Source organism: Corythoichthys intestinalis, chromosome 14, assembly GCF_030265065.1.
Source record: "Corythoichthys intestinalis isolate RoL2023-P3 chromosome 14, ASM3026506v1, whole genome shotgun sequence".
NCBI lineage: Eukaryota > Metazoa > Chordata > Actinopteri > Syngnathiformes > Syngnathidae > Corythoichthys > Corythoichthys intestinalis.
In genome coordinates, this window is record NC_080408.1 from 9975556 (window position 1) to 9998711 (window position 23156).

At 39.3% G+C, this 23156-nt stretch overlaps 1 protein-coding gene across 3 annotated transcripts in view; it reads right to left on the bottom strand.

Annotated features, from left to right (window-relative positions):
* Positions 1–23156, bottom strand: part of cables1 (Cdk5 and Abl enzyme substrate 1) — a 63650-nt gene that overhangs the window by 21799 nt on the left and 18695 nt on the right. Inside the window, exons 2-4 of one of the 3 annotated variants that reach the window (XM_057857315.1) lie at positions 18335–18406; positions 18174–18266; positions 7382–7459 (exon numbers count right to left, since the gene is read on the bottom strand). In XM_057857315.1, coding sequence (XP_057713298.1) covers positions 7382–7459; positions 18174–18266; positions 18335–18406 — 243 coding nt within the window. The remainder of the gene's footprint in view (positions 1–7381; positions 7460–18173; positions 18267–18334; positions 18407–23156) is intronic. The other 2 variants (XM_057857316.1, XM_057857317.1) reach the window with 2 other exon arrangements.

Below are 23156 nucleotides of genomic sequence, written 5' to 3' on the forward strand. Positions count from 1 at the left end.
ATCTAAAGAAATTCTGCTATTTAAACATTTATTTACAAGAATTTTAAACTTAAAAAGCTCTTTGTTTTGTGACGGCCGCCATGTTGGATTTTGTTGTGATGGAAGTTGTGATTTTGTGTAGTAAAATGCAAATTTTGCTTTTGTTGAGTAAAATTAGGATGATTCTGCATGCTTTCCTCAAGTATGAAGTTTCTGATGTGAAAATTGAGTGATTTATTAGTTGTTTGGTTGCACTGAATTAAAAAAAAAAAAAAAAAAAAAATTAAAAAGCTAAAAGTCACTATTTCGGGCAAAAACCTTCATGATATGTTAAACATTGCTATTGATCCCGAAAATATGGGGATTATCTCTGCATTTGATGATTTTTGTGCATTTAGCGTAAAATTTCAGAATTTTATGGCCATTTTAAGTTTTGTTCTACTTGTATAAAAAAATAATGGGGATTTTATAAGGGAAGGACTTTGAATTTTTTGATGTCGCTGTTCATGGAGACTCATATATGCCTGAGAGAGGTGCCTGTTTTGGTTTTAGGTCGCTAGCAGCTTTCGTTTTGAAAATATCTGAATTTTAAGCTTTTTGAAAATAGGCCCCCTACGGATCGGCCCCGAGCCCCATCAACTGATAGTGAAGTCTATGACTTGATAGATGCCATATCCATTTTCAGCAAGCAGTTATTTTTCACGATCATTTGAATGAGCATTATGACATTCTTGCTCTGTGTTAGGTTTAGGGTTAGACATAGATGTAAACATCCAACCACTCCACGGTTTGCGTGCTTTTCACTTATCTTTGTTTAACCCCCGCTTCGGATTGGCCTCATGTGTTAAAAAGATAAACGTGACCTCACGTGACACTTGACAAGGGAAGAGTTAGAATCAAGATTGTTACGCTAGTGTCAAGTCACCCTCAGGCGGAGGGAATGCGAGACAAGGCGTGTCGTCACCGAGGCGTCCGCTATAATAACAATACAGTGCAAAAAAAAAAACGCCAATGAGAGTAGGAGGAATGAGAACTGGACGTTGCTTAGTAACATGCTCCACATGGCGCCTGCTCCATGCAACATGCTTGCGTCTGTTACACATAAGATTCAGAAAAACACATTAGAACAAGCCTACACACTACCAGTCGCATTCAGAGAACCGTCGTCACCTAAAGTGCGTTAAAGCTGAAGGAGAAGTGGGTGTGAGACAGGTTTATCAAGTTTTTGACACAATGAACAACATGAAATAAGTCAGGAATAAAAGAATGAATGAAATACAGTGCTGTCCAAAAGTATTGGCACCCCTGCAAATCTGTCAGATAATGCTCAACTTCTCCCAAAAAATGATTGCAATTACAAATGCTTTGGAAGAAATATCTTCATTTATTTTGCTTGCAATGAAAAAGCACAAAAGAGAATGACAAAAAAATCATTATCATTTTACACAAAACTTGAAATGGGCCGGACAAAAGTATTGGCACCCTCAGCCTAATACTTGGTAGCACAACCTTTAGAAAAAATAACTGCGAACAACCGCTTCTGGTATCCATCAATGAGTTTCTTACAATGCTCTGCTGGAATTTTAGATCATTCTTCTTTGGCCAACTGCTCCAGGTCTCTTAGATTTGAAGGGTGCGTTCTCAAAACTGCCATTTTCAGATCTCTCCACTGGTGATCTATGGGGTTCGGGTCTGGACTCATTGCTGGGCACTTTAGAAGTCTCCAGTGCTTTCCGTCAAACTTTTTTTTTAGTGAAGTAGGTTTTGGGTCATTGTCCTGCTGGAAGACTCATGACCTCTGAGGGAGACCCAGCTTTCTCACACTGGGTCCTAAATTATGCTTTGAAATTTGTTTTTAGTCTTTAGACTTCATAATGCCATGCACACAGTCAAGCAGTCCAGTTCCAGAAGCAGCAAAGCAACCCCAAAACATCAGGGAACTGTTTGACTGTGGGGAACGTGTTCTTTTCTTTAAAGGCCTCGTTTTTTCCCCCTGTAAACTCTATGTTGATGCCTTTTCCCAATAAGCTCTACTTTTGTCTCATCTGACCAGAGAACATTCTTTCACATTCTTTTTTGGTAGATTGGCATTTTCAAAGTATAGGACTCAGCAAAAAATATATATATATATATCGGACATGCCTTTTTTAAATATATATATATTTTTTAATTAAATCGTTTTCTAATTGTATGTAACGTTACAGACAAAATGTCTTACACTCATCCAGAGTCTGTAGTTTTGGCTTAAAGTAGGGCTAACAAATTTATCGAGTTAACGGCGGTAATAACATTTAAATATTTTTAACGCTATTAACGCATGCGCTGCACCACCCACTCACGCATTTTCACGTTCAATCTATAATGGCCCCATTTTACATATTCATAGAGTTAAAAGGCAACGTAAAATGAGTAGAGAGAGTTTTGGCAGCCTTTGAATTCAGCCTTTTTTGATTGGCTAAAGCCTTTTAATCCTTCTCGCAACCACTAGTAATATAGTGGGAAGCAATGTGGGTAAGAAAGGTAGTAGTTGATCTTTTTCTTAACACCCTATGTTATTTCCCAACGCAGAGAAGATATATCAGTTGGTACCACGACGCACATTCATGGTTGCACTTCCCATCATGCATTTGGGCTGAAGTTAGATGGCAGCAGTATCATTTACTGAAAGCTCAACAAATACACTAGATGGCACTATTTAGTCACAATATACAAAGTCACATTTATCCTTTAAGAATTACAAGTCTTTCTATCCGTGGATCCCTCTCAAAAAAAATTTATCGGGAATGATTGGAATTGAATCGGGAGCAAAAAAAAAAGCAATCGGATCGGGAAATATCGGGATCGGCAGATACTCAAACTAAAACGATCGCGATCGGATCGGGAGAAAAAAAAAAACATGATCGGAACAACCCTAGTTTTTGGCTTTCTCTGATAAGTTTTGGCAAACTCCAGCCTGGCTTTTTTATGTCTCTGGGTCAGAAGTGCGGTCTTTCTGGGTATCCTACCATGGAGTCCCTTTTCATTCAGAGGCCGACGGATAGTACGGGTTTACACTGTTGTACCCTCGAACTGCGGGACAGCTTGAACTTGTTTGGATGTTAGTCAAGGTTCTTTATCCACCAACTGCACAATCTTTCGTTGAAATCTCTCTTCAATTTTTCTTTTCCATCCACATCTAGGGAGGTAAGCCACAGTGCCATGGGTTTTACACTTATTGATGACACTGCGCATGGTAGACACAGGACTATTTAAGTCCTTGGAAATGGACTTGAGTTTGCCCATGCTTCTTCACAATTTTGCTTCTCAAGTCTTCAGACAATTCGCTTATCTTCTTTCTTTTTTCCCATGCACAATGTGGTACACACAAGGACGCAGGACAGAGGTTGAGTCAACTTTAATCCATTTTAACTGGCTGCAAGTGGGATTAAGTTATTGCCACCACAGGTAAGTAACAGGTGCTGTTAATTACACAAATTAGAGAAGCATCTCATGACATTACAAAGGGTGCCAATGCTTTGCCCGGCCCATTTTTGGAGTTTTGTGTAAAATGATAATGATTTTTTGTCATTCTCTTTTGTGTTTTTTCATTGCAAGCAAAATAAATGAAGATATTACTACCAAAGCATTTGTAATTGCAATCATTTTCTGGGAGAAACTGAGCATTATCTGCCAGAATTGCAGGGGTGCCAATACTTCTGGCCGGCACTGTAAGTCAGGCTGAAATGGGTATTAGTTGAAATTGAAATTTTTATTTCTGGGTGAGCATATCTACCTAAAAAATGGTTTACCACTTCAGACTATAATCAAGTAGGCAAGAGCTTTGATATAATAGTAAATGTAATTTCTGGAGCGACTGCGATGGTAACTATGCTGTGATGGTTGGTATATCGGGTCACTTAATGGTGATTTTGAGGCATCACAGACTTCCTGTAGATATCTGGTCACTTCATGTTAATTTTGGGGCATTTTGAGTTCCCTTCCTGATCATATTGGGTCACTTCTTGTTGATATAGGTGGATTTTTGGTTCATTTCCTGTACGTATTGGGTCATTGCCTGTTAATTTTGAGGCATTTCACAGTGACTTCCTGTTATTTTGGAGCATTTCAGGGTCACTTCTTGTTTATATTGAGTCACTTGGTTTGGAAATCAATAGGAGTGAATTGAGGTTTTTGTGCTATTGAAATGAATGGGAAATATCAGCCATTAACGTATTTTTCGGACGATGAGCCGCTACTTATTTCTCAGCGCTTCTACCCTTTTATAAGGAAGCGATTTATGGATGGAAGTTTATGATTTTTTTTTTAACAAACGAGCTTCATATGTTCTTGGTAAAAATAAAAAATTGATAATTTTGACATATTTTAAAAGAATGGCTTTCGAAATTTTGCCATGACATAGCTCTCAGCCGCTACACTCGCACCAATAAAGCTTGCCAGAAGCTCGTTGGACTTTTTCAAAAACTCAAGATTTTATAGATGAATATAGCTCCATCTCATACTGTAGGCTGCTACAAAAGAACAATTTTAAATGGATGGGCATCCTCTATTTGCTACGATGAGAACGCAATGCAACCGTTGATTAGCTGTTTTCAACTGGCACTCGGAGGACTTTATTGCAACAGTATGCTACAACAAAGTTGCTATATTAGGGCTAGCGCTAGCTGTTCACTGTTTTTAGGAGGATTTCATCCACTTAAAGTTTAGAAGGCAAGGTAAAGTGGATTATATATCTTTGCAAATGTAGTGACTTGGCTCTTAAAGTTTAAAGTTTGTTTTGAAGCATTCAGACAACACAAATTGGTGATGTTGATGCGAGTTTATCTGTTTAATAAATATATTTTTGATTAAATATTTCTGTGTAACATCTATGTTATTTTGTGAAATTTGGCCAGTGCGGCTTATAATCAGGTGTGCTTTATAGTCCAGAAATTACAGTAGATATAAATGAGAATGGGTAAAAGTGTGACAAAAAAAAAAAAAAAAAATCGGAAATACTTAAAAAAAAATAGTTGAATTAATTAGGTATATGAACTCCCTTTTGGCACAAATTCCAAACTTTTTAAATATATGTATTTTTATTAATAAAACTTGTGTTGTCAAATCAAAGAGTAATCATCATAAGTGCTCATGACCGAAAAACAAATGAAAGCCTGCAGTGAAAAACTTAAAAAGATCTGTGACTTCTTTGTGCCTTTGAGCCCTTGCGTCAGACGGACAATTCTTCCTTTTTAAATTATTAGTATTTTTGCCATATCTGTCTTGCAGGATCTCTGTAAAAGGGTCTCAACAATAGTGTAGTCCAACAGCGTCCCTTGTACGCCATAACATGCTGTCGACAAATAACAGCAACAACAAAAAACTGTTGTCATCCATCCACCTCAGAAAACACTTGGCAGTTTACCAACTGCAAAGTCACTAAGACTGTAACGGTAGTTGTATTTGTTGCGGCAGTTGGGAAAATCAATTGTATTTTCATGCAGAGTATGTGTAGTTTCCTTTAAAAGTTAATCTCAATACTTGTTATGTACCTTTTGTGGGCAATAACGAAGGCCCAACGTTTTCTGTAACTCTTCACAAGCTTTTCACACACTGTCGCTGGTATTTTGGCCCGTTCCTCCAGGCAGATCTCCTCTACAGCAGTGATGTTTTGGGGCTGTCGTTGGGCAACACGGACTTTCAACTCCCTCCGCAGATTTTCTATGGGGTTGAGATCTGGAGACTGGCTAAGCCACTCCAGGACCTAGAAATGCTTCTAACGAAGCCACTCCTTTAGTGCCCTGGCTGTGTGTTTGGGATCATTGTCATGCTGAAAGACCCAGCCACGTCTCATCTTCAATGCACTTGCCTTGCCTTCAATTTTCACTCAAAATCTCTCGATACATGGCCCCATTCATTCTTTACTTTACACCAGGGGTTCCCAAACTATTCCACATCGGGTTGCTGTGGGTGCTGGATTTGTTTCCAACAAAACAGGACGACACATGTGTACCAATCTGGTGTTTTACAAGTGTAATCAGTTGATTGTAGTCAGGTGCTGCTCGTTTTAGCAGAAACCTCATTGGTTAAACAGTCTGTCGATCGGTAGGAACAAAAACCAAGACCCACCAGTTTGGGAACCACTGCTTTACACAGATCAGTCGTCCTGGTCCCTTTGAAGAAAAACAGCCCCAAAGCATGATGTTTCCAACCCATGCTTCACAGTGGGTATGGTGTTCTTCGGATGCAATTCAGTATTCTTTCTCCTCCAAACACGAGAACCTGTGTTTCTACCAAAAAGTTCTATTTTGGTTTCATCTGACCATAACACATTCTCCCAGTCCTTTTCTGGATCATCCAAATGCTCTCTAGCGAACCGCAGACGGGCCTGGACATGTACTTTTTTCAGCAGGGGGACACGTCTGGCAGTGCGGGATTTGAGTCCCTTGCGGCGCATTGTGTTATTGATAGTAGCCTTTGTTACTGTGGTCCCAGCTCTCTGTAGGTCATTCACTAGGTCCCTCCGTGTGGTTCTGGGATTTTTGCTCACCGTTCTTGTTATCATTTTGACACCACGGGGTGAGATCTTGCATGGAGCCCCAGATCGAGAGAGATTATCAGTTTCTTCCATTTGGTAATAATTGCTCCCACAGTTGATGTCTTTACACGAAGCGTTTTACCTATTGCAGATTCAGTCTTCCTAGCCTGGTGCAGAGCTACTATTTTGTCTCTGGTGTCCTTCGACAGCTCTTTGGTCTTGGCCATAGTGGAGTTTGGAGTGTGACTGACTGAGGTTGTGGGCAGGTGTCTTTTATATCAATAATGAGTTAAAACAGGTACCATTAATACAGGTAACAAGTGGAGTCTCGTTAGACCTCGTTAGAAGAAGTTAGACCTCTGACAGCCAGAAATCTTGCTTGTTTGTAGGTGACCAAATACTTATTTTCCACTCTAATTTGGAAATAAATTCTTTAAAAATCAAACAATGTGATTTACTGTTTTTTCCCCCACATTCTGTCTCTCATGGTTGAGGTTTACCCATGTTGACAATTACAGGCCTCTCTAATCTTTTCAAGTAGGAGAACTTGCACAATTTGATGGTTGACTAAATACTTATTTGCCCCACCATACATTTGGCTTGACCTAGGGTGTAATACACTGCTTTAAAACCATCAGCATTGGACTCTTTTTGAGGAACTATTCAAAATCTGCCAAATTAGACCCCTGTACCGAGGTATGGACTGAACTGTGACTTGTGTGCACTGTAACACCCTTACAAGTCCTCTTTGTCATAATGGGCTTTAAAGATAACCGTGAGTCAATGAGGAGAGCACATCCACAGAGGAGAATCAGCCAGAATGGAAGATGAGGAAGAAGAGGCGGGTGGGGAGAGAGAAGTAGGACGGTCATGCTGGAGGATACATACCCCGCTTGGCTACAATCTCGATAGGGCAGCACTGAAAATACACTATAGAAGGATCTTCTGCCACTGATTAGGACTATCCTACAAAAACAGAACAAGCTAATCAGGAGGATGATCGCAAAGCGCTTTGGATTTGTTTGCATTGCTGCTGCTGTTCACCGTTGCTTTTTTGTGCAGAAAAATGGAGGCGGAAAGAAGGGTAATAGGCTACAATTCAATGATATTAAAACAAGGTTTGGCTGAGGAACAAAAGACCAAGACTAAAAATTACAGTTTATGTATACCGTAAATAAAAAGAAAGATTTTAAAAAGATTAAACTTTTCGAGAAAAATAATGGAAATAAAAGGGAGAACAAAGACAAAGATTAAGATAAAAAAAAACAACAACATTCTATTGAAATAATACGATAAAGGGACCTAGTGAAGTTGGCCCCCCATCAAATGCAAATTCAAATAAAAATTATGTCAATCCTTTGTGCTTTGTTTGTGCTGTAAATTTATTTAGTTTGTGCTGTTCGCAATTTTGAGGTATTTACTATCGTATGGGTAAATCTGAGGTTATTCACTCCCCCATTTTGACTAAAAAAGGCTAAAAATATTGTCAATTGTTTGGGCTGCAACGGTTTTGTAGATATTCTTCTTTGGATTTATAGTGATGGTGCCGTTTGTTTGTGCTACATTTGTGCTAGTTTATACTGTAAAATTTTTCATTGGTGCTGTTATCATTTTATAGATACTGAGATATTCGTTTCGAGTGATGACATCACTCATAGGGCCCCATTTACTGCTAAATGGATCCGAAGTGGTGACATTTGTTTGTGCTATGTTTGTGCTAGTTAGTGTTGTAAAATGTATTTGTGTTGTTAGCAATTTTGAAATATTTATGATTGTATGGGTAAATCTGAGGTTATTCACTCCCCCGTTTTGACAAAAAAGGTTAAAAATATTGTCAATCGTTTGGGCTGCAACGGTTTAGTAGATATTCATCTTTGAATTTATAGTGATGGTATGTTTGTTTGTGCTACATTTGTGCTAGTTTATGCTGTGAAAATTTTCATTGGTGCTGTTATCGTTTTATAGATATTGAGATATTCTTTTCGTGTGATTACATCACTCACAGTGCCCCATTTACTGCAAAATGGATCCGAAGTGGTGACATTTGTTTGTGCTATGTTTGTGCTAGTTAGTGTTGTAAAATGTATTTGTGTTGTTAGCAATTTTGAAATATTTATGATTGTATGGGTAAATCTGAGGTTATTCACTCCCCCGTTTTGACTAAAAAAGGTTAAAAATATTGTCAATCGTTTGGGCTGCAACGGTTTTGTAGATATTCATCTTTGAATTTATAGTGATGGTGCCGTTTGTTTGTGCTACATTTGTGCTAGTTTATGCTGTGAAAATTTTCATTGGTGCTGTTATCGTTTTATAGATATTGAGATATTCTTTTTGTGTGATTACATCACTCACAGTGCCCCATTTACTGCAAAATGGATCCGAAGTGGTTACATTCGTTTGTGCTATGTTTGTGCTAGTTAGTGTTGTAAAATGTATTTGTGCTGCCAAAGTTTAGCAGTTATTACAAATAAATTTTTAAGGTCATCAAGAGTTCAACTGACCCCCCCCCCCCCCCCAATACACACACACACACACACACACATTCACTCCTACTCGACACAGAATTTCAAATAGGAGTGTTTGTGTTGGTGACGTTTAGAGTTGAAACGATTACTCAAATAATTCGAGTAACTCCATTTTAAAAATTGATCGAGGAATTTTCTCCGCCTCGAACCACCCGCCCCACCACACACACGCTTATTCAATGGCCCGTCAGTATGGGTATTCCTTTTCCAGGCTCCTTTTGTGAAACACGTGTTGCTTGTTAAGTTTTGCTTTCTTATCTTGGCTAAATATGCCATGTTGCTTTAGCCTTTAAAGGTCTGTGCTGAGTGATCATCACACATTACACTAAATTGTAGCGTTAGCATAGCGTTCGCATTAGCATTTAGCGCGGTGACTCGGTGTCTTCTTAAACTTTTGGAAAACATTTTACATACAGTTTGGGTCGTCCAGGTGAGTTTAATTAACTGCAAATAATGTGCTGTTTTCCTGCTGAGTGTGTATTAACATCATGAAAATGGTGATGTCCTCATAGACTCTTCAATGGCGTACCGCAAGCAACAACACTTGCGTGGCGAGGTGGGTCAACCTTCCATTTGTCCCCAATAGTAAATGAATGGAAATAGTGTACGAACGAGATGTTTACTGAGCTAAACCTACCAATTCTGTCAGAAAATGATGTCTCTGGTGCCAAATTCACTGGTAAAGACGTGAAAGAACATACAAATATTCAGTTAAAGAGATGGCTTGAGTGTCGAGGGTTGAAAAAGATGGGATAGATGGGCGTTCTCCTGCCTCCGCCTTCCCCTCTCTTCTCTGGCTGGGCATCCGCCCTGCGCTCCGTCGCGGGTCGCTGGCTGGGCGCCGGTGTATCAGCGGGGTGTCGCCTGCACCGGCGGGGGACCCTGCCTTACCTGGGGCTTGGTGGACCGCTGGGGGTCCCGCGGCGTGCCGTGTCAGTTGGGGGGCTGTGGCTGTGGCTCGTGGCCCGGGTGGGCGGGCGGGGGTGGGTCTAGGCGTGGGGTTGGTGATGCGTCCCCTCCTGCCATCCCTGAAGGCCGGTTGATGGGTGCGCGGGTGGCCCGGGGGACCACCCTGGGTCCCGGGGGGGGGGGGGGGGGGGGGGGCGATGGCTCCTTTGCTGGGCTGCGGGAGGAGGGATGGGCTGCGCATGCCCCCCCCACCTCCCCGGGCTGGCTGGGTGGGGGCCGTGGCCCTGGGTTGGCGCCCGCGCGGCTTCTCCGCCCGTCTGCGTGGCTGTCGCGCACCCGGTGGGGCTTGCGTGCTGCTGGATGTGGTAGGGCATGCTCGGGTTGGAGGTCCCGGTGCCGGGATTGGCGATGCGGCGGCGTAGGGTTGGTCGCCAACGGGCTTACACTCATAAGAGATTCACACGATTACTGGGTTCTAGATCACAGAACTGATTTGTGTACACTCTACCCCTTTCAATCACTTAGCTTATAGTCTTATAGACACCCCCACCCCCATTTTCCTCTTTCACTGGCCAATAGGCCCCCACATGGTGTAAACCGGAAATACATCTCGCTGACGATAGCACCAGCATATTAGTAACTAGTTTAGATGTTCAATGTATTTCTCGTTGTTGTTTGTGTATGTGTTTCCTTTCTTCTCTTGTATTTCTTTTCTTCTGTCCCCCCATAATCCCTTCCTGTTCGCTGCTTTGTCATAATAAAAAGGTATTTTGAATGATCACAATGGGAGTATGTCAGACTCTCAATGTGAAACATTAAAACTGTTCAGAATCCGGGCACTTAGACTTCCATTCTCTGTGTCAAACAGTTGAACAGGACAGGTTTTAAAAAAAAAAAAAAAAAAAAAAAAGAGATGGGATAAAGGGCGGAGCTAACCTAAGCTTAGCCTTACCTTTGTTATCGACACCTTTTTCTTACGCCACTGACAATGACATACTCCTGTTTTAACAATCTATCCTTTACCACCATATGCCCTGTCTTTCTAATGTATTATATCCTCTGGTCGTCTTACGTCTCTGACCGTTCTTGGGGGCAACTCGGTGACAGCCAACGAACTCGTTTAATTTTTTTCATTAATAACAAACCTTAATTCTATAATTTATTTAAACTTCCCCTTACTAAATTTGTTTTTTTTTACAACAGAAAATGTAACACTGGCTGTCAGATACCATTTTAATTTTTTTCAGGTGATTCATTGTCAGACATAAGCAGCACGGCAAAACGCCACGCTAAAAAAATAGGTAAAAATATCAAAATGGCTTGCCTCTTCGTCCTCTGAAAGACCATGCCCCCAACAAAATGTTTGGAGTATATGAAATATGAATGGATTCACCAAGCTGGTGTTAAAAGTCCGTGCAAGTTGATTCGTTCTTCACATTTTTTCCTCCCGCGTTTTTGGTTTCGGGAAACGTATGAAGAAAACATCCTTTATATGTCGTACAAGTTCCATAGCAGCTGTGTTTGATTGGCATGTTCTTTTTTTGAAAGATTACAGAAGAGAAAAAGCAGAAATAACATGGTTTGTATGCGAGGGGCCGAGGGCGTGTCGAAAATGTCTAAAAATAGCATTCCTGCGGTACTTTATTATTGATCATAACTGTTGCACCACAAACAAAAGTTTTTTACAGCACAAATGATTGACACCGTTTACCCATTTTTAATCAAAATGGGGGGCTGGTTGAACTCAGATTAACCTATAAAAGACTTGTAAATAATGATAGCAGCACAAATTTAACTTTTTACAGCACAAACGTAGCAAAAATGATTTCCATCATTTTTATATGAATTTGCGTGTGATGGGAGGGCCAACTTCACGGAGGTGATAAACCGGGCTGCTCAAGGTAATAAAGAAGGGTTAAATAGATGATAAATAAACAAGAACAAGCTAACAATATAAAAAAAAACATTTTACATGTTCATTTTTAAAATATTCACCCGGGCTGCTCTGCTCAAGGTAATAAAAAAGGGTTAAATAGGTGAGGAAAAAGAACAAGAGAAAGCTAACAATAAAAAAAAAAAAAAATCATGTTACATGTTCATTTGTTAAATATTCCCCAAAAAAGTCCAGGTCATCTTTTGGTTTGTTTTAGCGATAACTAACACTCGTTTACTAAAAGGGAAGGAATGCCAACTTTCTACAACCACTGTACTGTGGATGCTCATTCATGTTTGTCTGCTTTCTCCGGGTCCAAACTCCATAGGATACATAGTTTTAAATTTAAACATTACAAGGGGAAATCTTATAAGAGCCGCTGCACACGCACACGCAGACCGCTGTTTAATCAACAATTTTATCTCTATTCGCTGTGTATATAATACAAAATTATTATGAACGTAACTGTACATGTGTTGTAACGGCTGCGTTTATTGACATTTAGTGTATTGTTACACTTCTCATCAATGCTTATTTGTAGTGTCAACTAGGGTTGAGAATTTCTGGGTACATCACGATACAATACGTTTTGCAATACAAGGCTTACGATAACGATCTCACGATATTGCGATACGACAATTATCCATACATGGGTCAGAAAATCATTTTAGGATATTCTGCTGTGGAATTGGAATGAGTATCACCACAGGCGTATCTACTATTCGGGCGAAGTAGGCGATCGCCTTAGGCCCCCAACCAGTAGGGGGCCCCCCAACCAGCTGCCCTTGCCCCAACGAGCAAGGGCTTGGGCCACCGGAGCCAGCAGCACCCCCAACTATTCGTCATGTTTAATTATGTCAGCATACCAAACAGACAAATAATTTTTAAAAAAGCCATTTGAATGCTGCATTTATATTATCTCGCCCCCACACACACGCACTATCAGTCGGTTAGCTTCATTTAGCGCCGTTTAGCTTCGCTTAGCTGTTCGTTAGCTTCACTTAGCTCTCCCGCGTTTTTCACGCCACTAAGCTCGCTATTTTTACAGCTCACTTGCTCCTTTGCACGTCGGCTATCGTTAATTTCGAACACATGAGTAAACGTGCTTTCCATGAGAGCCAAAGTGCAGTGAGGGAGAAGTTGAGAACAGGCCGCTAATGCCTCTTTTAATTTTCTTCTTCTTCACACCGAACATAAAATACACGACAGCACACCCTGTGGCGAAACAATGCAGTACAGTTCCAATCAGTCATACAATAGCACTCAAGAGCTGGTTAACAGCATTTGCTAACGAAAAAAAATTAAATCTATTAGTGACACCACAAGCAATGATGAAGAATGTTTTTTTACGGAGTGTAAAGCTTTCGGTTAGCGGTTTAGCGAACGTACCTCCGATGAACATTTCAAAATAAAAGCACGTCATGTTCGTCATATAAATAACGATTTCTGCAGTTAATCCAGTACTTCTCAAATAGTGGGCCGCGCCCCCCTAGGGGGGCGCAGAGCGATGCCAGGGGGGGCGCATGTGTCCTCGGGGAACATGCTTTTTTCTTTTTCCCCTACTGCAGTGCTTCTCAATTATTTTCTGTTACGCCCCCCCAAGGAAGACGTAAATGTTTCGCGCCCCCCCAACTCTCTGCCGCCACTGTAAATAGTATCATTCGTCTATATTACTATTATAAGTACGCCTCAGCCTAACATTGTGTCCCTTTTTTTCTATTAAAGAAAAAAAGTAACATAGATCAACTTATAATAAAGTATAACTTTTTTAACATTGTGTTGCTTGTAACAGAAAAGACTTAACGCGCATCAATTTGCCTGAAGTTAAAAAAAAAAAAAAAAAAAAAAAAGTCACATCCAAACTGTAAAAATACACTCAAGGTACATTTTTGACCATTTGATACTGAAAAATAAAATGTAATAAAATCAGTAAATAATAACAAATTCAAATTGATTAGAAACATTTACTCTTCAGGACAACATGCCAAAAACTTTGACCGAAAAAAAAAACAAAACTGAATAGAAGGGGGGGGGGGGGTCTTTGGACAGAAGGAAAGTTTTTATTTTCGCTGATTCACCACAGTGCTCACTGGTTTACTGATATAACACTGACAAAGCGGGACGATTGTGAAAATTGGCAGTATTCGGCACATTTTCGCTGAAAAATAGTCAAGCGGCTTATCAATGAGATTGAGGTCTAATGTCTTTAAGTGGCGTCTTAACTGATTTGGCTTCTCCGCTATAATCATTTTTACACTCAGTAAACAGTGGTCTTTCCTCATTTTCCACTATATTAAAAGTCAAAGGCAAACGGCCCGAAAAAAGCGCATTCTCGGCGGCCGAGGGAGAACCGTAGGTGAGGGCGGTGGTCGTGACGATCCCAAGCCGAAAACGGCACTTCTCGGCCGGACACGTGAGAACCGAAGAAGACAGTGGGTCGCTGCGTGAGTCCAGCTCTGCATGAGTCTCTTCCGTGTGCTCTTGTTTACTTCAAAAATACTGCACGCACTTTGAAAATGAGAGCGCCACTGCCACCCACGGAGTGGATGTGCAAGTACACTTTATTCTAGTACGGCAAAAAAAAAAAAAAAAAAGCATGTTCCCCGAGGTCACTCGCGCCCCCCTGGCATCGCTCTGCGCCCCCCTGGGGGGGCGCGCCCCACCATTTGAGAAGTACTGCCCTACTGGAATAAAGTGTACTTGCACATCCACTCAGTGGGTGGCAGTAGCGCTCTCATTTTCAAAGTGCGTGCAGTATTTTTTAACTAAGGAAGAGCAAACAGATATGAAGAGCAGTGCGCCACCGCCGTTTTCGAAAGCCGTTTTCCGACCGGACTCACTCACGCAGCGACCCACTGTCTTGTCCGGTTCTCACGTCGCCGCCCGAGAAGTGCCATTTTCGGCTTGGGATCGTCACGACGACCGCCCTCACCTACGGCTCTACCTCGGCCGCCGAGAATGCGTTTTTTTCGTGCCGTTTGCCTTTTAGCTTTGACTTTTAATACGGTGGGTGATGAGGAAAGACCACTGTTTACTGTGTCTAAATAAAATAATTATAGCGGACTGCCAGAAGCCAAATCAATTAAGACGCCACTTAAAGACATTCGACCCCAATCTCATTGATTGTTTTTCAGCGAAAACGTGCCGAATATTGCCAACAATCGTCCTGCTTTGTCAGTGTTATATCAGTAAACCAGTGAGCATTGTTAGCATGCTAATTACAAAATGACTCCACACCATTGCAAAGGAGGTATTACTGAGTGTGAGCAGCAAAAATAAAAACTGTCCTTCTGTCCAAGGACACTCTTTTTTTCCCTTTAATTTTTGTTTTTTCGGTCAAATTTTTTGGCATATTGTCCTCATGAGTGAATGTTTCTAATCAATTTGAATTTGTTATTATTTACTGATTTTATTACATTTTATTTTTCTGTATCAAATGGTCAAAAATGTACCTTGAGTGTATTTTTACAGTTTGAATATGACTTTTTTTTTTTTAATTCAGGCAAATTGATGCACGTCAAGTCTTCTCTGTTACAAACAAAACAATGTTAATAAAGTTATACTTTATTATAAGTTGATCTACGTTACTTTTTTTCTTTATTAGAAAAAAAGGACACAATGTTAGGCAGATGCGTATTTATAATAGTAATTTTATAGACAAATAATAATATTTACAGTGGCGGCAGAGAGTTTGGGGGGGCGCGAAACATTTACGTCTTGTTTGGGGGGGGGGCGTAACAGAAAATAATTGAGAAGCACTGAGTTAATCCCACATACTTCAGAATTAATATTAAAATATGTTGAGTAAATACTACAGAATACAGATTCTACACTAAGAATAGCTTTCAAATGACACTCTTTATGACAAATATGATTGGCAATGAATAATTATTATACTACTATTATATATAGTAGTATACTATAATAATGCTAGATTTTTTTTTTTTTTAAGAATTGTTTTGAATAATGTTGGAAAGGCAAAGTCAGTGTTCTGAATGTGTTTACTTTCCATTCTTTTGCACAAGTAAATACTATCAGCATTTAACCTCATTGTCAATTTGTGATTAATGATTGTTATTTACATGATTATTTGTACTTTAATAAAGAATTTAAGTGTTCCAAAATGGTTTTGGTAATTAATAAGCGTCAACAAAAATTTCATTGCTAAATTAGTTTAAAAAAAAAAAAAAAAAAATTATTAGATTAGTCGACTAATCGTAAAACTAGTCGGCTGACTAATCAGGAGAAAATTTGTCGTTTAGGACAGCCCTAGCGTACCGGGACATATTTCCTCCACACCCTTCTCACCTTTTTAACCCCAGACCCATGAAGAGGGCCCCTGGATATGTTCGCCTTAGGCCCCAAAACTGCCAAGTCCGCCACTGAGTATAACTAGTAGGGTTGGGCATCGTTTGAAATGGCGTACCGCACGCATGCTATTTTTAGACCGTGACGTCTCATCGTAAAGCGGAAGTAAAGCCGAAGTGGGACATTATAGACCCGCCCTCGCATAGAAACAACATAATTCGTGCTACATTTCTCCGGTAATCTTTCAAAAACGAACATGCCGATCACATATTGCTTTTTTGGAACTTGTAGAAACCACTCTAGACATTACGACATATGAAGGATGTTTTCTTCATGCGTTTCCGGAAACCAAAAACTCGGGAGGAAAAAATGTGAAGACCGAATTAACTTGCGCGGACTTTAACACCAGCTCGGTGAATCCATTCACATTTCATTTGCAGTAAACAATTTGTTGGGTTGGCATAGTCTTTCAGAGGACAAAGAGGTAAGCCATTTTTATATTTTTAACTTATTTTTTAGCGTAACGTTGTGACGTACTGCTTGTGTCTGACAATGAATGATCTGAAAAGAATTACAATAGTATCTGACTGCCACTGTTACCGTTTCTGTTATGTAAAAAAAAAAAAAAAAAACTTTAGTAAGGGGGAAGTGTAAATGAATTATCGAATTAAGATTTGTTGTCAATGAAAAAATTAAAAGTGCTCGTTGCCTGTCACGGAGTAGCATTTGCGATCGCTACACAAAGCTAACTAAATTGCCCCCAAGAACGGTCAGAGACGTAGGACAACCAGAGGATATGTAAGAAAGACAGGGCTGATGGTAAAGGATAGCTTGTTGAAACAGGAAAATGTCATTGTCAGTCACATTGATAAAAAAGCTAAGGCTATGCTTAGGTCGGCTCGTTTTTTTCGCCTTTTTCAGCTTTCGACACTCAAGCCATCTCTTTAACTGAACATTTTTATGTTCTTCCACGTCTTTGCCAGTGTATTTGGTACCGGGGACATCATTTTCAGAGAGAAGTAGTAGGTTTAGCTCTGTAAACATCACCTCCGTACACGATTTCCATTCATTTCCTATTGGGGACAGAAGGTTGCGTGTCCCTCCTTAGCAACAGTAGCTAATGCCATTAATATTAATGAGCGGAATTTACGTGTTGCTTGCGGTATGCCATTGAACGATTCCGATTACGATTCCACGTTCCGATTCCGGTTCCGAGCGATTCTTGATTCCGATTCTTTTTTTTTTTTTTTTTTAAATTGCATGATTAAAGTCTTAACTTCTCGATTATTATTTTTTTTAATTATATGAACTTCTCACAGGGCTAATTTTAACTTGAATATAAATATAAGTCTTTGAACTTGAGCAGTTTTTTCCGCTCGGCGGTCAGGGCATCAAAACATGGAATCAAAACGTAAAAATTCGAACGATTACGGGAGCGATAGAACCGGTTCCCATCGATGCTCAATGCCCAATCCGATTCACTAGTAGATGTCCAATCCATTTGAACTGGGAGGTTGGGAGCGAATGAATGAATGCCACACCTCCCGCTTCAAATGGTGGCCGTAAGTGGCAGCCAATGTCAGTTAATTTTAGGGCATTTCACGTCATTTCCTAATGATTTTTGTCTAGCGCCCTCAATGGCAGCCAGTGAGCTAACGTACCAATTATTCTAATGGAAGATTTTGGACGATACATTGATTCTTGGTGGGAGCATATGGATAACATTTTGGGCTACAATGTATCAGGGTATATTCATCTTTTCGATATACTGTCAAGACTGGTGCTAACTGCTTCATGGTTTCACCAGTAAACACTGAATAGCTCCCACAGATAACAAAAATTGCTTCAAAATAATCGTTGAAACAACAGATTTGCTGTGCATTGTGTGATTTCAAGTGATTTCATGCTGTGATCGATCACGAGGCTGCACTCAAGCGTTACAGTGGAAAAAATAGAAAATCAAACAAAGATTGGGTGCCATAGTTCAGTTCCGTTTGCTTCGTACCTTCCGTTGCGTGTGTCATGTTGCCGCATGTTCTTAATGAAGTGGATCTTCTTGAAGCTCTTGGGACGAGGGGAACCCGACAGGGTGCGGCACCTGACACGGGAGGGAGGAGGAGAGCGTGTTTTTGACAAAGTGTCGCCCAAAGAGTGCAGCAGTCGTACCTGCGCAGAGGAGCATTCTCCTCAATGTCCTCTAACGTTTCGAGCGAGGAACGCTGAGAGATCAGACGACGTCTGGAAAGGAAAGGAAAGCAAATCTCGATGACAAAAAAAAAAAAAAAAAAAAAAAAGCAAAAATAAATGTTACAAAAAATTAAACAATTTAAAAAAAAAAAAAAATCAAAATGAAGATGAAAATACTATTTGAAGCAAAAAAATACATGGAAATAATACATTAGAGTAGTAGTAAAATAAAGTATAAATATGCTAGAAAAGTAATATACAAGTTTGCATCAGTAAAGGTGTTTGAAAATTTTTTAAATGTTTTAAAATTTACTAAATTATTATCATATAATAATATGTATAAAAAAAAAAAAATCCATCAATTTTGAACTATAAACGTACCACAAAATAATAATATTGTAATAATAAAAAAATTACAAGTTCAAATATGAATCAATAGAAATGTTAAAAAAATACTAAACTAAAAATTATTTTTTACAATAATAAGAAATATTGCGTAAATGCTCGAGAAAAGACGACAATAACCTCCTGCTGGATGGTCAGAAATCTACATTTTCCCCGAATTGCAACCTGATAGGAAAAATGTTAAGGAAACGCAGAAACTCAAATTTCCTAAAATCCTGAAAAAAACACCTTACATCAACGAAATGGTCGTCGACCTAAACCACGACCGCTTTAAAATCCAGAGAGCTTAGCAGCAACCTGGACTGTCACTTATCGATTTCAGCTCCAACAATAAGTAAACATATGTTTCTCACTTCAGGTTAAATGGTGACAAATAAACCACAGCTATCACTTAAAGGATAACCAAACCACAAGATCCGATCCGATCCAGTAATCGCGTGTTTTCAGTATCATTGTGCTTTTCGGCTGCTGTAAATTAAACCAAATATGTTCACTGAGTGAGCCTACTGCTCTTTCGAAACTAATGAAAGTAACAGAGCATCGTGTAATGTCTTGAGGAGGTACCAGCCGAGCTTGGTTATTTACAGTACAAAAAAATTAGGGATGTCCCGATCGCATATTTTTGCACCAGAGTCCGAGTCACCTGATTTTGAGAATCTGCCGATACAAAGTCCCCATACCGAAAAAAAGTATATACTGTATATATTAGGGTTTTTCCGATCATGTTTTTTTGCTCCCGATCCAATCCCGATCATTTTAGTTTGAGTATCTGCCAATCCCGATATTTCCCGGTATTTGTTTATCATGACAATAAATCCTCAAGATGGCATTTACATTATTAACATTCTTTCTGTGAGAGGGATCCTCGGATAGAAAGACTTGTAATTCTTAAAAGATAAATGTGACTTTGTGTATTGTGACTAAATACTGCCATCTAGTGTATTTGTTGAGCTTTCAGTAAATGATACTGTAGCCATTTAACTTCTGCCCCAATGCATGATGGGAAGTGCAACCATGACAGTGCGTCGTGGTACCAATTGGTATATCTTCTCTGCGTTGGGAAATAACATAGGGTGAAAAGTAAAAGATCAACTACTACCTTTCTTCCCCACATTGCTTCCCACGATTATTCTAATCGTTGAGAGACAGATTGTAAGGCTTTAGCCATTTAAAAAATGGCTCCAAAGGCTGCCAAAATTCTCTCTACTCATTTTACGTTGCCTTTAAGCTCTATACACTGTATGGTTAAAATGGCGCCATTATAGATTGAACTCTACAATGCGTGAGTGGGTCGTGCAGCACATGCGTTAATTGCGTTAAATATCGCAACGTGATAAATGTAATAAATATTAATTCTCGCCATTAACGCGATAAATTTGATAACCCTACCTTAAGCTTAAACTAAAGACTCTGGAAGAGTGTAACACATTATGTCTGTAACATTAAATACAATTATAAAACGATTTAATTAAAAAATATATATATATTAAAAACAGGCATGTCCCATATTTTTTTGCCGATTCCGATACTTTGAAAAAGACGTGATCGGACCCGATCGATCGGTATCCCGATCGATCAGGTCCGACATCTCTAGTATATATATTTTTTTGTTTTTATTTGAACAAAAGTTCCAAACATGTTACAGTACTTTTCTTTCTACAGTACTGCTTTATACTGTAGTGTTGCAGGGTATATAACGTATATGGCGGAAAACACAGACAAGGCTGGAAAAGAAGTTTCTGCTCTTGCACCCCTCTTTAAAATAAACTGCTGCATTTTAAGTCAAAAGAACGGTTGTGTTTGATAGAACAATATGTCTATATACTGCCATAGCAGTTTCATGGTGCATTATGCCCCCGGACTATTTTTAATTTGTCCGTTTTACCCTGGAGACCCCCGTTTACAGACACAGCGCAACCGCTTTTGTTTCAATTATAAAAAGTAGGGTTGTACCGATCATGTTTTTTTGCTCCCGATCCGATCGTTTTAGTTTGAGTATCTGCCGATCCCGATATTTCCCGATCCGATTGCTTTTTTTGCTCCCGATTCAATTCCAGTCATTCCCGATAATTTTTCCCGATCATATACATTTTGGCAATGCAGTAAGAAAAAATTGAATAAAACTCGGACGAATATATACATTCAACATACAGTACATAAGTACTGTATTTGTTTATTATGACAATAAATCCTCAAGATTGCATTTACATTATTAACATTCTTTCTGTGAGAGGGACCCACGGATAGAAAGACTTGTGACTTTGTATATGTGACTAAATATTGCCATCTAGTGTATTTGTTGAGCTTTCAGTAAATGATAGTGTAGTCATGCCCAAATGGATGATGGGAAGTGGAACCATGACTGTGCGTAGTGTTACCAATTGATATATCTTCTCTGCGTTGGGAAATGACATAAGGTGTTAAGAAAAAAAATCAATTGCTACCTTGCTTCCCCACATTGCTTCCCGTGATATCTCTAATCGTAGGGAGAGGAATTGTAAGGCTTTAGCTAATTAAAAAAAGGCTCCAAAGGCTGCCAAAATTCACTGTACTCATTTTACGCTTCCTTTTATCTCTCTATATAGGTAAAACGGCGCGATTACAGATTGAGCGCGACAATGCGTGAGTGGGTCGTGCAGCGCATGCATTAATTGCGTTAAAAAATTTTTCAAAATTAATTACCGCCGTTATTAGGATAAATTTGATAACCCTACCTTAAGCCTAAACTAAAGACTCTGGAAGAGTGAAAAATTATGTCTGCAACATTAAATACAATTACAAAACGATTTAATTAAAAAAATATATATATACAAGTATTTGATACACTGCCAATGGGTTTTCAAATACTTGTTCTCCCCACTGTATATTATAAAAAGGCATGAACGATATTTTTTTGCCGATTCCGATACTTTGAAAATGACGGGACATCTCTCATAAAAAGGTAAGTAAATGTATTTATTGTTCGAAATGTCTATCATTTTTAGCTTAGAATCATTAATTGATATCCAATATTTAGTTAAAAAAAACTTCATAAAATTGTTCACTAGCATATTTTAAACTTTTAAACAAATTACATCACAATGAAAAAAATGGTGTAAATAGATCATAGTTACTGTCGCATTTTCCCAGATATTTTAGATGATGAATGATCAATCCAAACAAAGACAAATTGGGGAAAAAAAAATTAAGAGGGTAATTATTTGAATAAATATATATATAATTATATTTGGAAAAAAAAATCTCGACCACTCCTTGATGTCTGAGATTTCTGCATCGCGACACTTGTTATATTACCGTGTTTCACCCATAAAATCCCCAAAAAGTCCGACTGGCCATTCACAGCTGTGTCTGGACACTAGGTGATGCATGCTACACGGAGTTTTTGGATCGAAATAAGTTAAGTACGTGATAATATCTCGTTAAAATCATGGTGTCTTTAATTATGTTCTCATCTCGAGTTAGGGTTTAGTTTTTTTTTTTAAATGCCCTCCTGTTCAAAAATTTTCTTCCCCCAGAAAATACATATTTCCAGCTTTCCAATGATGCCTCACACATGCATACAGGACAATTTCGAAATTTGGCCAAATTGGGTGTCTCAGAGCAGAAGTCCCCGGAGTGTTTTCCGCCATATATTTTTGTATTTTTTGGCAATACCAAAATTGCAATTGCAAAATACAATTTCTGGGTTATTTTGTTACTTTTTAGCCCTTAAAAAGTACAAAAACAATACCCGTAGTGCCTGGGATACGAACGAGTTCCATTCCTACGTTGGCGACGTAATCCGTATTTCCGCGTAAATCGGAATTAACCCTTTAAAAACTCAAAATAACTATCCAAAAAGTTCAAAAGTATTGCATTTTGTTTAATGATGGAGGATACACTGCCCTCTGGTGGCAGTGTTGGGTCTGGCTGGACCGTTGCCTTGTATGACAGAAGCAGACTCAGATGTCTGACGTGGATAAAGGATAGCTGGGCTCTGGTTTGGCCCACATAAGGCTGTAAGTTGTTTCAGCTAATATATGTTTGTGTATGCATTTGGAATAGAGATGTCCCGATCGATATTTGGATCGTATCGGACGCCGATATGGGCAAAAAGATGCGCATCGGTATCGGATCGGCCGACACGGAAAAATTCCGATCCAGACTTCCGATCCAGTTTTTTTTTTTTTTTTATCCGGTCCGGGTTTTCCAGCGCACCGATTTACATAATCCATTCCAGTTTTTGCTTCGGTTTCCCTAAAATCCGGTCCGCATTTTACGGCACTCCTTCAACACACTACATCACCGTCTCCCAATTTACCGAGAGACTATCAGTAAAAATGTCAGCTGTGTGGGATCATTTCACCTTAAAGGACGACAAAGACGAAGAGGCAGAGTGCAACATATGCCACAATAA